The sequence below is a fragment of the Microtus oregoni genome, unplaced genomic scaffold, assembly GCF_018167655.1.
Source record: "Microtus oregoni isolate MIOR12 unplaced genomic scaffold, Mior012 000110F_ref0000174, whole genome shotgun sequence".
NCBI lineage: Eukaryota > Metazoa > Chordata > Mammalia > Rodentia > Cricetidae > Microtus > Microtus oregoni.
In genome coordinates, this window is record NW_024544728.1 from 33,773 (window position 1) to 45,142 (window position 11,370).

The 11,370-nt window shown below is 40.4% G+C and overlaps 1 protein-coding gene across 1 annotated transcript; it reads right to left on the reverse strand.

Moving 5' to 3' along the window:
- LOC121443620 (interferon-inducible GTPase 1-like) lies at positions 1 to 1,242 on the reverse strand. The gene has a single exon (XM_041645443.1). The coding sequence runs from the start codon at positions 1,240 to 1,242 to the stop codon at positions 1 to 3; it is 1,242 nt and encodes a 413-aa protein (XP_041501377.1).
- Positions 1,243 to 11,370: the final 10,128 nt, after the last annotated feature.

Sequence of the window (11,370 nt, forward strand, 5' to 3'; positions counted from 1 at the left end):
CTATATTTTTGAATATGTCTCTCTAAGGAGAACTTTGGCATCTTCAGCCACTGTGTCAAGGAAAAGAAATTGTAAGTAAAAGGTTTTTCTAAAGTAAAGACCTGAAGCAAGGAGCCCACCATTAGCTGAGGCAAATTTCTCCAAATATTTTAAAAACAATTCTCCTAATGTTTCTTCTTTCTTAGTTTCTAACAAATAAGGTGATTTAATGATTTTTCTTAATTGTTCAACAGGCACTTGAGAATCCTTAGCCATGAATTCCACAGATTCATCATCCACTCCAAAGAGGACTCGATAGTGGTTTAACTTCTCCTTCAGCTTCTCTACATCATCCCTGATTATGCCCACTACAGGAACAGTAGCTAAAATTCCAGCCTTGAAGGCTTCCAACCAAATATACTGCTGCATAGACTTGTGCTTTCTGTCAATGGCTGCCTCTGTAATATTAGGCAAGGAAAGCATAAGATTGTGGCGCTTTTGATTAGGAAGATCCTTAATCAAAGTGTCCATCAAGACTGGAAAATCATAGATAAATAAATGTCTGTTCGAAATCAAGAAAATCTGTGGAATATCCATGTTATTCTGAGTGAAGGTATTCTCAGAGTAGCTTCTCATCTGCTGCAGGGCCTTTGCTTTGTTAAAGCTACGTGGTTTGAATTTCTCCTCATTTTCTAAATCATTGTCCACCTTGGTTCGTACAAAGTAGTAATTTTTTTTCATGAATTTGATTGCTTTAGCAAGGTCTAGTTCATGTTTTGTAAGACGTGTGGCAGAAACAATAATGAAGAAATCATACTCTTGGAATTTCACTTTCTCCAGATAATCTTTTGGTGGAAAGTTCATAGTTCCAATGCCAGGCAGGTCCCATAAAACCAACGTTTCAATTTTGGGGTGTTGGTATGAAGTTCTCATCATAGTTGTCTCAATTACCCCCACTTCAGCTGCATCTTGGTCTTCAGGTCCCATCCCTCTCAGGGCATTGATGAAGCTGGACTTCCCTGCTCCAGACTCTCCAGTCACAGCAATGTTTATTGGGGCATTATCAATATTTTTTAAAGCATTATTTATTACAGAATTTGCCCCTTGAATGTTTCCTTTTTTCAGATGAAGTTCTATTAAACGAATGGTCTCCTGAGAAATGATTTTGTTTTCTGCCTTAATCTTCAGAAAATATTTAGTGGCGCTGGACACCAAATCTCCATTGTCTTCATTGTTCGATGTGTCAGAGAATAACTGACCCATGATTCTGATAAAAAAATTAATCACTGAAATAAAGGAAGAGAGAATAAGTGGCAAAAGATCAAAGACGACTTTGTCCTTAGCACAGTATTTCTTCACTGTGCTGCAGCCTTACTTAGGTTCTGATATTGACTCTTTCCCGTACATTTTCTGCTGATTTTTTGTTCTTGTCAAAAAGATACCAGCTGTAGTCTGATTGGAGGAGAAAATCTCATTTGAGGCATCTCCTCTGCTGGAATGATCTTGGGGTATGCCTATAAAACATTTTTTTTTGATTGAGAATTGATATGAGAAATCCCAGCTTAATCTGGTTGGTATCCTTGGGATGGTGGTCCTTGGTAATATTAGGAAGCCAGTCAGTAAACAACATTCTCTCATTGTTCTTGCTTTTATTCCTGTAAAGTTTCTACCCTGAATTCCCTCAGCAATGGAGTGTGAGCAGAATGGGTAAATCCCCCCCAAAAAATAATTTATTTTCTCAAAATCCTTTTGGTCATAGTGTGTATAAAAGCACTAGGAAGGAAATCAAAACAATTTTTTTCTAGTTTTCAATTAATTTCCTTAATTATGGAGAAATTAAAACTTAAGTAAAGTAAGGGAAAATTATATAAAAAACAGCGTGAGTGCTTTAGCCAGCAACAAAAACAACAAACACAAATGCAATTGTACTGCATCTAACCTGACTGCAGTGTTGTAGATCACATCCAAGATATTTTCTCCATCTGTGCACACTTCTTTCAGTGTGTGCCTTCAGATGAATAGAAATTAAATCAACACACATCTAGTTTTTCACACTGAAAAATAAATAATAATGAATTATAATTGACATCAGTATTTAATCAATGTGAAATCTCAAATGATCACGTAAATCTAATTTGTCTGCTTTATTGATTTTTCAAAATATGTTAGTAGGCCCAGCTACTGTATTTGGTTGAAATAATTTTTAATTTTTCTAGATTTACCTTCCTTCTGTTTTATCCATGACTTGCAATTCATCTCTATGAAGAATATAAACTTGTAATAATAATAAATTTCTTACTCTTACTGTTAAAATCCTTTTCTTCAATACAATATTTCCGAGTCACCAAGTCATCACTTACCTAACTGTGTGCTGGAGATGTAGATCAGCTGGCAGTGAGCTTTCCCAGCATGACTAAGGCCTTGGGTTCAACCCCAGCATCTCATCAAATGCAGGCGCTTCTGGATCCCTGTAGTTCTGCTACACATGGAGTAGATGTAAAAGGTTCAGTACGTTCAGGCGATCCTTGATACACAGTGAGTTAGAGCCTAGCCTGGGCTACTTGAGACCCTGTCTCAAGAAAATGAATATCAAGTTCATCATGATGGCTCAGCAGGTAAATACACTTGCTGACAGATTCAAGGACATGAGTTTGATTGTTGGGTATTTAGGTAGCTCAGATCTCATATTTCTGCCCCTTGATTCTCCACAAGCCTGCCTTAAAGTCCTCAATAGCAGCACAAGGATCTCACCGTTAGTTAAGGAGACAACAATCCCCATTGTCACCCTGGAGCCTCCTCTGTCTGTCTCACCTCTACCAAATCAGTCCAAAGACTTAATCTCTATTTCCAAATCCAAGCACAATTGACAACTCTGCCTGCACTATCTTCTTCAAGACCTCCTCAGGACCAGCTTTGAGCATGTCATGGGCATTGCTATATTTCCTGTGATGGTTCTTGCAACAACATGGATGGTCAAACAGCCAGAGTTATGACACTGAAGTCATATCACGTCACGTCAATCCTGAAATGTACCATAAGAATCCCAATTTCACTCAGGCCACACATTAGGTATAGAGTGCACAAGCTACATACAACATATCTTTGAATATAATTATTGCACATCTGGGACATCTGGTATCTGAATTTCAGACACCCTGATATCTCAAGTCTTTTTTCTCATTCCAGGACTTTGTACTTTGTCACTGCTTCCTTTCCTTATTGCTCTTCCCCAGTAGCCACATGGCTAGTAACTTAATGACCTTTCTCTAGGTTCTTTTTTGAATAGGCAGGCTTTAGTATTGACGTTGTCATTGAGATATAAAAGTGTACCTGCCTGCATCTTTCACCACCCTCTCACAATGTTTCTGTCTCTCCACAGCACTTGCTGCCATTAATGTCTATTCATCTGGGATCATTTGCTGTCATCCTCCCACTGTACAGTGCACCTGAGATAGCAGAGTGACTGCAGGCACAGGGCAGGAAGAGGTGAGTAAAGAGAATGTCCTAAAAGGGCAGCTAAACCTGATTACATAAACTCCATAGCCAGATTTACTGTTGAAGGGGACAGTCACCCACAGGACACAGACAGAATGTCCCTGAAGCACACAAGCTGTTCTCATCTTTCAGGTTTTCCCCTCTCATTCTCTCTGTTCTTGAATTTGTGGTTCAGATACCAATGTGTCAGTTGTCTGCATGGTCTTTCTACTGAGTATGATCTGAGGGAACGAGAAGGCTGTGACAGAGCAATCATTACAGCAGGACGCCCGCCTAAATGACAGCTGTCACCACATCCTGACATGTTCCTCACAGATGGAGAGAAGATCCTTAGCACCCCTGCTTTACAATAAAGAAGACCAGAGTTGACAAGATTCTTCAGGCCCAGATTTCCACAGCCAGCTACATCAAAAGCAGTGTGCAGAGAGACCTCTTCTCCATAGACCAGGGGCCTTGGAATGTAAGGAATTTAATAGTTGACCCTGAACTGGGAAACAAGATGAATGTAACATACAACAACCTCATGCACAAGGTAGAGATATTCTATTACCAGAAGCAGCTATTTACAGCCATGTCAGACAAGCCAAAACAATTGAAAATGTTTTTTTTAATCAAAATCAATATCCAGATCATTTCCTTTAGGTTTACCTCAACCTGAAGAATTGGCTAAGACCATCCATGAGGCAGTCCTGTCCACCTTCTACCCAAGCACCCCAGCTTTAAACTGAGGATCCCCACTATCAGGGCATGTTCCTCAATGGCTTATTACCTCTCAGCTCTTTAGAGAAGAGAGAAGGTGTGGGTTAGAAGTTAGATCTGAATGCCCCTGTCCACTTACCAGAGAATCCCGAGTCCAGTGTGTGCACTCACTGTAATTCAGCTGCAGGAACCACCCTCTACAGTAGTCCAGTCTTGTCACAAGAAACCCACTCCTCCTTCCTCTGCAGGACTTATAGACCTTCTAGGTTCTGCCCCTCCCCTCTCAGTGTGTTTCGGCCAGTCACAGAGGAGCAAGGATCAGTTGCTTTTAGGAATCACCAGCATTTCCAGGAAAAGGAAAGTGAAGTAAAACTAACAGTTCTTTTTTATTTTATCAGCTCATCCTTAACTGGCAGAAAAGGCCAGGTGTTCCTAAATTAACAATGTGGAACGGGGCTTGCAAAAGATCAGAAACACAGAGAAGCAGAGTATTGACTATGTAGGAAAGCAGCTCTTGAAAGATAAATTTCCTGGTTCCTGACTCCACCAATGCAGCCTGAACTAAAGTCACACAGCACATTCTCTGAAGTCCTGTGCAGATTCCAATTATCAGATTACCCAAGACACAACCCATTTGACTCCCTCTGACTACAACTTTGTTTCTTCAAAATTGTGGATTCATGTTCATTAATTCTTGTCGTTCTCAACGCCCCTCTCAGTGCAGGATTTGAGTCTGGCACAATGCAGGGACAGGTCTTACACATGCTGCATAATCACTGTGAGTCCATATGTGTAGTGTCCAGACGACACATGACCTTGTGGTCATCCACAACTTTTGCTCTTTCACTCTTTTAGCCTTTCTTTGACAACTGTTCCTCTGTCTTTGGAAGCAGAAATATGTATATTTCATTTAGTTCTGGACATTTGTCAATGTCTTATTCTATACACGCTGACAAGCTGTACAGATCTGTATTGATTAATAAATTTACTGAAAATATGAGATTCCATAATAAGGGTTAAGCAATGCCTTAACCTATGGGCATTATGGAAAATAATTAGGAGCTAGTTTAATGTTATGTCACATAGCAGAATAACAGTAGTAGGTTCTCATCAGGGTATATGACCAGAATAGCCTTAGGTTATTGTCCAGATATATTGGCACTAAATATGGGTGTCATCCTGTGTAGTAATATTAAATCCAAGCAGGAAGTAGTTGGTTACTACCAAGATATTTTTGTCTCTATTCCATTCTGTAAGTTGCCTCATCACTCAAGTGATTGTGTCTTTTAAAAATAATTTGAGGCCGGGCGGTGGTGGCGCACGCCTTTAATCCCAGCACTCGGGAGGCAGAGGCAGGTGGATCTCTGGGAGCTACAGACCTACAAGAGCTAGTTCCGGGACAGGCACCAAAAGCTACAGAGAAACCCTGTCTCAAAAAACCAAAAAAAAAAAAAAAATCTGAGACAGCGTCTTCCTTTGTATACTGTGTAGGTCTAGTACCCTGTAGGAATATGCAGTCTAGTCTGAACTTGAGCTCCTGGTGATCCTCCTGCCTCAGCCTTCTGACTGCTAAGATTACAGTTGCAAAGCTTCCTGCTTGCCTGCCTCAGAAACTCCTTCTTGATTTTGTGAGCCGTTATACAGCTAACAGACATTGTGTGTACATTGAACAGTCCCTGTGGATGGAGATTTAGAGGGTGTAACGTGCCAAGACCAAGGAATTTCAATTTCTTTGAGTTTCCATGATAACTAATTTACAGATAACCTATTGCAGCAGTCACCTTCATTTAAGCAACATTGCTGGATAAACATTGAGTAATAGCTGGTCACTAGCCAACACCAATGAAAACACCTGCTATGGCCAATTTCATTATCTGAGCCCCTGAAGCTCATTTACAGGGTTGTAATTCAGGTGCGTTTTGTTGTTGTTATTGATGTTTTTCCTTAGGCTGGGTCAGGCCCTAGGGCCCTGTCTGCTCACAGTTCTCAAGATAAGTGACAGGCGTTCTGACAGGGGAAGGAATGCAGGACTCCCTGTGAACTCTCAGCCACAATAGCAAAGAGAACTGCATTTCCAGTCATTGCCGGGAATGGGAAACTGAAACTGCTTCTCTGTGCTGCTTGCAAGTCACAAACAGTGCACACACGGAATGTGGGAAGACGGGGAAGCCATAGAGGGGGGTTTGGGTGAGCCTCCCTGCTCCACTTAGATCCCTCACCATCTCTCCTGTCTTTCCCTTTCTCACCCACACACCCATCCTTCCTCACCACAGTACATTCACCACCCTGTTTTGTATTTTTCAAAACGTTTTTATGCAGCCAGACTGGTCTTGTGTTGCAGTGGAACAGCTAATGAGCTTGAATTTCTGTTTAGTTCATCTCTAGCTCCTCAGTGCTGGCATCAGAGGTGCGATTTGTTGAGGGGGACAGAACCAGGTCTCTCTAAACTCTACAGACTGAACTACATCTCCAGTCTTACTCATTGTTTCTTTTCAAAAATTCTAAAAATCAATACAAATATTTATTCATTTCATTGAGACAAGGTTTCTCTATTCACCCTGGCCATCCTGAAACTCAGTATGTAGACCAGACTGAGCTCTAACTCATAGAGATCTGCCTGGTCTTGGTCTCTGAGGGGTAGATTACAAGCATATGCTATTTCTATAGGATCATTAATCTCTAAAAATGAAATATTGAGGATTGAAGCGATGCCTCAGGTGTCATGCACTTGCTGTGCGTGGAGGACCTCAGGATTTCTACGTCCACTAAAGCCAGTGTGCTGAGGCAGGATCACTGTGCAGTCTTCTACCTGTCAATGGTTACTGGGGTCAATGAGAGACCCTGTCTTAAAAAATAAGGTGGAGAGTGATAGAGGAAGACACCATACATTGACCGCTTCCCCACAGCCTCCACATGTACATGTATGATTGAGGGCACACAGGTGCACACACACACACACACACACACACACACACACACACACGAAAATACAGGACACACACAAAAGTCAAATTTGAATTTCTAAAAATAGTAAAAAGTTTTTGTAAAACATACTAAAAAGTAAAAAAGTAATTTCTAGTCAAGGACATGAAGAGAAAATGATTTCCACCCTCTAAGTCTGATTTAAGCCTCGCCTAACTGATAACAATGCATATACTCCTTAGAGCAATCTCATTTTATTGTTTGCTACAGATCAGTTACTGAAATCCACTTATTTGCAGGATGGATTCATCGTTGCATGTTTATCAGTAAGATCTGGAAACACAACCAGTGGCAACCACTGTAGGACTATATTGTACTAAAAAGAGAACTAACTGCCTTACTTAGGCTTAGCATACTGGTTTAGTTGCCTCTCTAGGCTTTTTGATGGGTTTAAATGTCATCAGTTGCTTATAAAAGGGCATCTGACCTCAGGACACACAAAAGTTCCATTAGCTGTTTGACAGTGCAGTTCTAATCATGCATACAGAGAAATGCAATGACCACAGTGGTCTCTCAGCTAGCATCCCTTGGGTTAGATTGAAAGGCCATGAAGAGTTTCAGAAGAGACACAATGATCTGCACCTCACTGGCCAGTAGGGGGCAATGCTGACTCACCTGATTCTAGGCATAAGTGATTGTAGTCCATGACTTATAAAGATGTAGAATGTTAGTGTGTGTTAGCATACTGTGGAAATACCCTGAGGAGATGCAATGCTTAAACCTATGGTTTCTGATGTAGATTCTTTAAACCAAGGAGGAATAATAATTAATTATAATTATATTGTCCAGGCCTATCATATATTACACATGGTGAGACGTGGCACGAATAATAAAAACTCAGAAATAGATATTGGGGTTCAACCTGAAGATCACAAAACAAAACAGCCAGTCACTAGAGAGGACCTTTTTACATGAATCCTCAAACTCCACACACCCCTGAGTTCCTGTCTCTTCCCTTTTATATTCCTCTCTCTGCCCAGACATATAGCTTCTGTTTCCACTTCCCTAGTTCTGGGATTAAAGGTGTTTGATTCCCAAACACTGGTATTAAAGGTATGAGTCACAATTATCTGGATCTATTTTTGGATCGATCTTGTGTAGCCCAGGGTAGACTTGAAATCACAGTGATCTGTCTGCCTCTGTCTTCCAAGTCCTGGGATTAAAGGTGTGTGCCACCACTCCCTGAACTGTATGGCTGCTTTTTTCCTCTGATCTTCAGGCAAGCTTTATTTATTAAGCCACAAATAAAATACCACGATAGTAAGATGCTACAACAGAAAGTTTAGTGCCATTCCATAGTAGGAATAGATACTTCCAGAGATTGACCTCTCTATATGCCATAAACAGATGCACCTGTCTCTCAGTTCTATGGAGAAAACTGACTTGGACATGGGAGTGATTGCTTTCTCAACATTATATGCCTGTGCTGCAGAGACAGCTAAGTGGTTAAGAGCTTGTACTTTTCTGAAAGAGGACTCGAGAGTGTTACTGACACCATGTCAGGAAGCTCACAGCTGCTCTAATTCTAGCTCCAGGGATTTCTGATGCCTCTGACTGTCTCTGCATTTACATGCACATACTTCAATCCCCACCATACACAGACATGATTGAAAATAAAGTAAATCTTTCTTTAAAAAGACTATACTGTTGAATGTACTCCCCACAGGTATATGTTTTTCTATTTCCCCGAGTGTTTCTTAAGTAGTCTTTAAAGCACCACTCAGTGACTCAAAGTGGAAAAGGTAGACACTCCTCTGAGGAATTGCCAATTCTTCTTAGGAACACTGTCATTTTGTATTACAACTGAACAGATGATAGTATTTTTATGAATAAGCTGTCACACTCTGCCATTTCTCTGCATTCATATGGAGAATGAGTATCTCTTAACTATGCTACTAGTATTTCTTATGCTTTTCAAAGTTTTTCTCACTATATTTCCCTTCTCCATCTCTGTTTCCCTTAAGTTCAGGTTCAGGGTAAACTGACATAGTGGTTGCTGACAGTCTGAGGGTGTCTTGGCTTGTAAGACACAAACCTTTGAATTACATCCCTATCCAGATCACTTGTCTTTTTGATGGAATCCTCCAAACACGGATGTCTATATAAGATTATTAAAATGAACTACAGGCTGTGGTCCAGCTAGTCCAACAATAGCTGTCTATCAATGGAAGGTCCAAGAATCCAGTTTAATGTCTCATCTGGTCTTCTGAATACACTGGAATCCTGAAGAAGTAGGCTTTAATGCCAGAGAAGGGATAGACTTACCACTGAGAGCAACAGGTGAATATAAAAAATTTCTTCCCTTCATCTCCTTTGTATAGACTAGCAGCAGAAGGTGTGGTCCAGGTGAAACATCTATCTTCCCACTTAAAAAGGTCTAGATTAAAAGTTGGACTTCACACTTCAAATGATTTAATTAATAATAATATCCCTCAATAATGTACCCAGCCACTTGAGTTTTAGTTAATTCCTGAATTTCTGAGATAGTCAACTTTTCAACCACGAGTATCCACCACTGATTTTTATCCTCCTACAAATATAGTCATTTTAAGGAAGGGAAACAGAAAGTCAGTGTGACCCCAGGTTAGCATATCCTATATTTCTGATGTGGTAAATAAATGAAGACTCTTGAACATTCTTAATGGTATTTCTGACAACTCACCCCACAAACCTCACACCCCAGACCAGTTAGAACCTGATTCAAAAGTCAGAGAGCATAAATGTCTGCAATACCACTGTCTTTCAGGAAAAAATCTAATGCTAACATTTCTGGGTCTGAACAGGAAGAGAACGTCCAGCAGCAGTCACTCTGGTCCACTGCGACTGTGAAAACCATATGTTGAAAACGTGATCAACCAGAATATCAGAGAAACACTGTGCGAATATTGTTCTCCAGAGAAGGAGCAAGGAGAGGAAACTGAGCCTGGAAACTCCATTTATAGCCCAATGCTTCACCCAAGCTTCATTGGTCTTGGACTTGGAGGTTCAACAGACTCGGTATCTACAGAAACAGAAGAGTTGGAAGTAAGACTTCAATCAATAAGGCAGCCTGATATTCCCTCAAACTTATCTTGATAACCAAAGACTATCAAAACCATAGCAAAGTCTACCATTGTCCAAATGCTTCTGGATTGGAGGTAGGCTAAGGTGGAACTCCAAGGCTCCAAAAATAGACAATGTTAGCATATCAACTTAGAAATGTTTTACAAATTAGATGAAATCTGTGTTGCTGTGGGGGTGTTAGTCACAGCTGACCATCCAGACATGGCTTTAAACAAATTAAATGTCTTTATTAGCTGGCTGGAGACTACACTGGGTATTTGGGATCCCAATGCAGTCCCAAGTCTTTCTCACAATTTTAAAGCACAAACCCGCATCCTGGGTTGACATACTTAGTTAACAATTAGCCAGAAGTGGAATCTCAGAAGCAGAGAAGCAAGTTTAGTACATTTAAGGACTTTCCTAGCATTGTGGATTTTGGTAAATCAGACATTTGTTTTGATATTGGTATGAAATTTATTGTGTTGCCTTTGTGCTAAGTTTTTTGGCGTGACTGGTACTTCCATCATGGTGTCAGATGTGTTAAGGTTACAGTGTTAAAATACATATGAAGATAGAGGACTTTAAAGACTTGATGAATCAAATATAAGTTAGAGAAATGTTGGCTGTAGTTATTAAAAAGTTCAGTAGAAATCTAGCTGTGAGCTCTGATGCTCAAATGAGAAATGGATTTTCCACATATTAGTTGAAAAGTATGCAGGCATCTACAAAGAAGAAGGTTTTAGGCATTCAATTTTCGGTCAAATTTTGTAAGCAAGTTTGAGATAGTTCTTGAGATTTTTTTGTGTGTGGTGTGTATGCCTGTGTATACGTGTGTGTTGTATGTAGATGGTATATTGTGTGTGGTGTATGTGCAAGTGTGTGTATGCAAGTATGGGTGTGTTTCTTCATGCATAGAAATCAAGGGAAGATGGTAGTTATCCTAGTATTTTATGCTATTCCTTATTTATTTGCAAATGTCTCTTGGTGTAGGAGGGTCTTCTTTCTATGTGTTGTTTTCATTGATTGAATAAAGAAGCTGCCTTGGCCTTTTGATAGGGTAGCCCTTAGGTGGGGCAGAGTAGACAGAACAGGATGCTGGGAAGAAGGCAGGCTGAGAGAGCCACCAAGGAGCCAGCCGCCAGGTGAGGCATACTAAATCTCTCCCGGAAAGCC

What these genes read in the sequence shown, in the direction of transcription:
- LOC121443620 (XM_041645443.1), bottom strand. Translation starts at nt 1,242, where the DNA reads ATGGGTCAGTTATTCTCTGACACATCGAACAATGAAGACAATGGAGAT.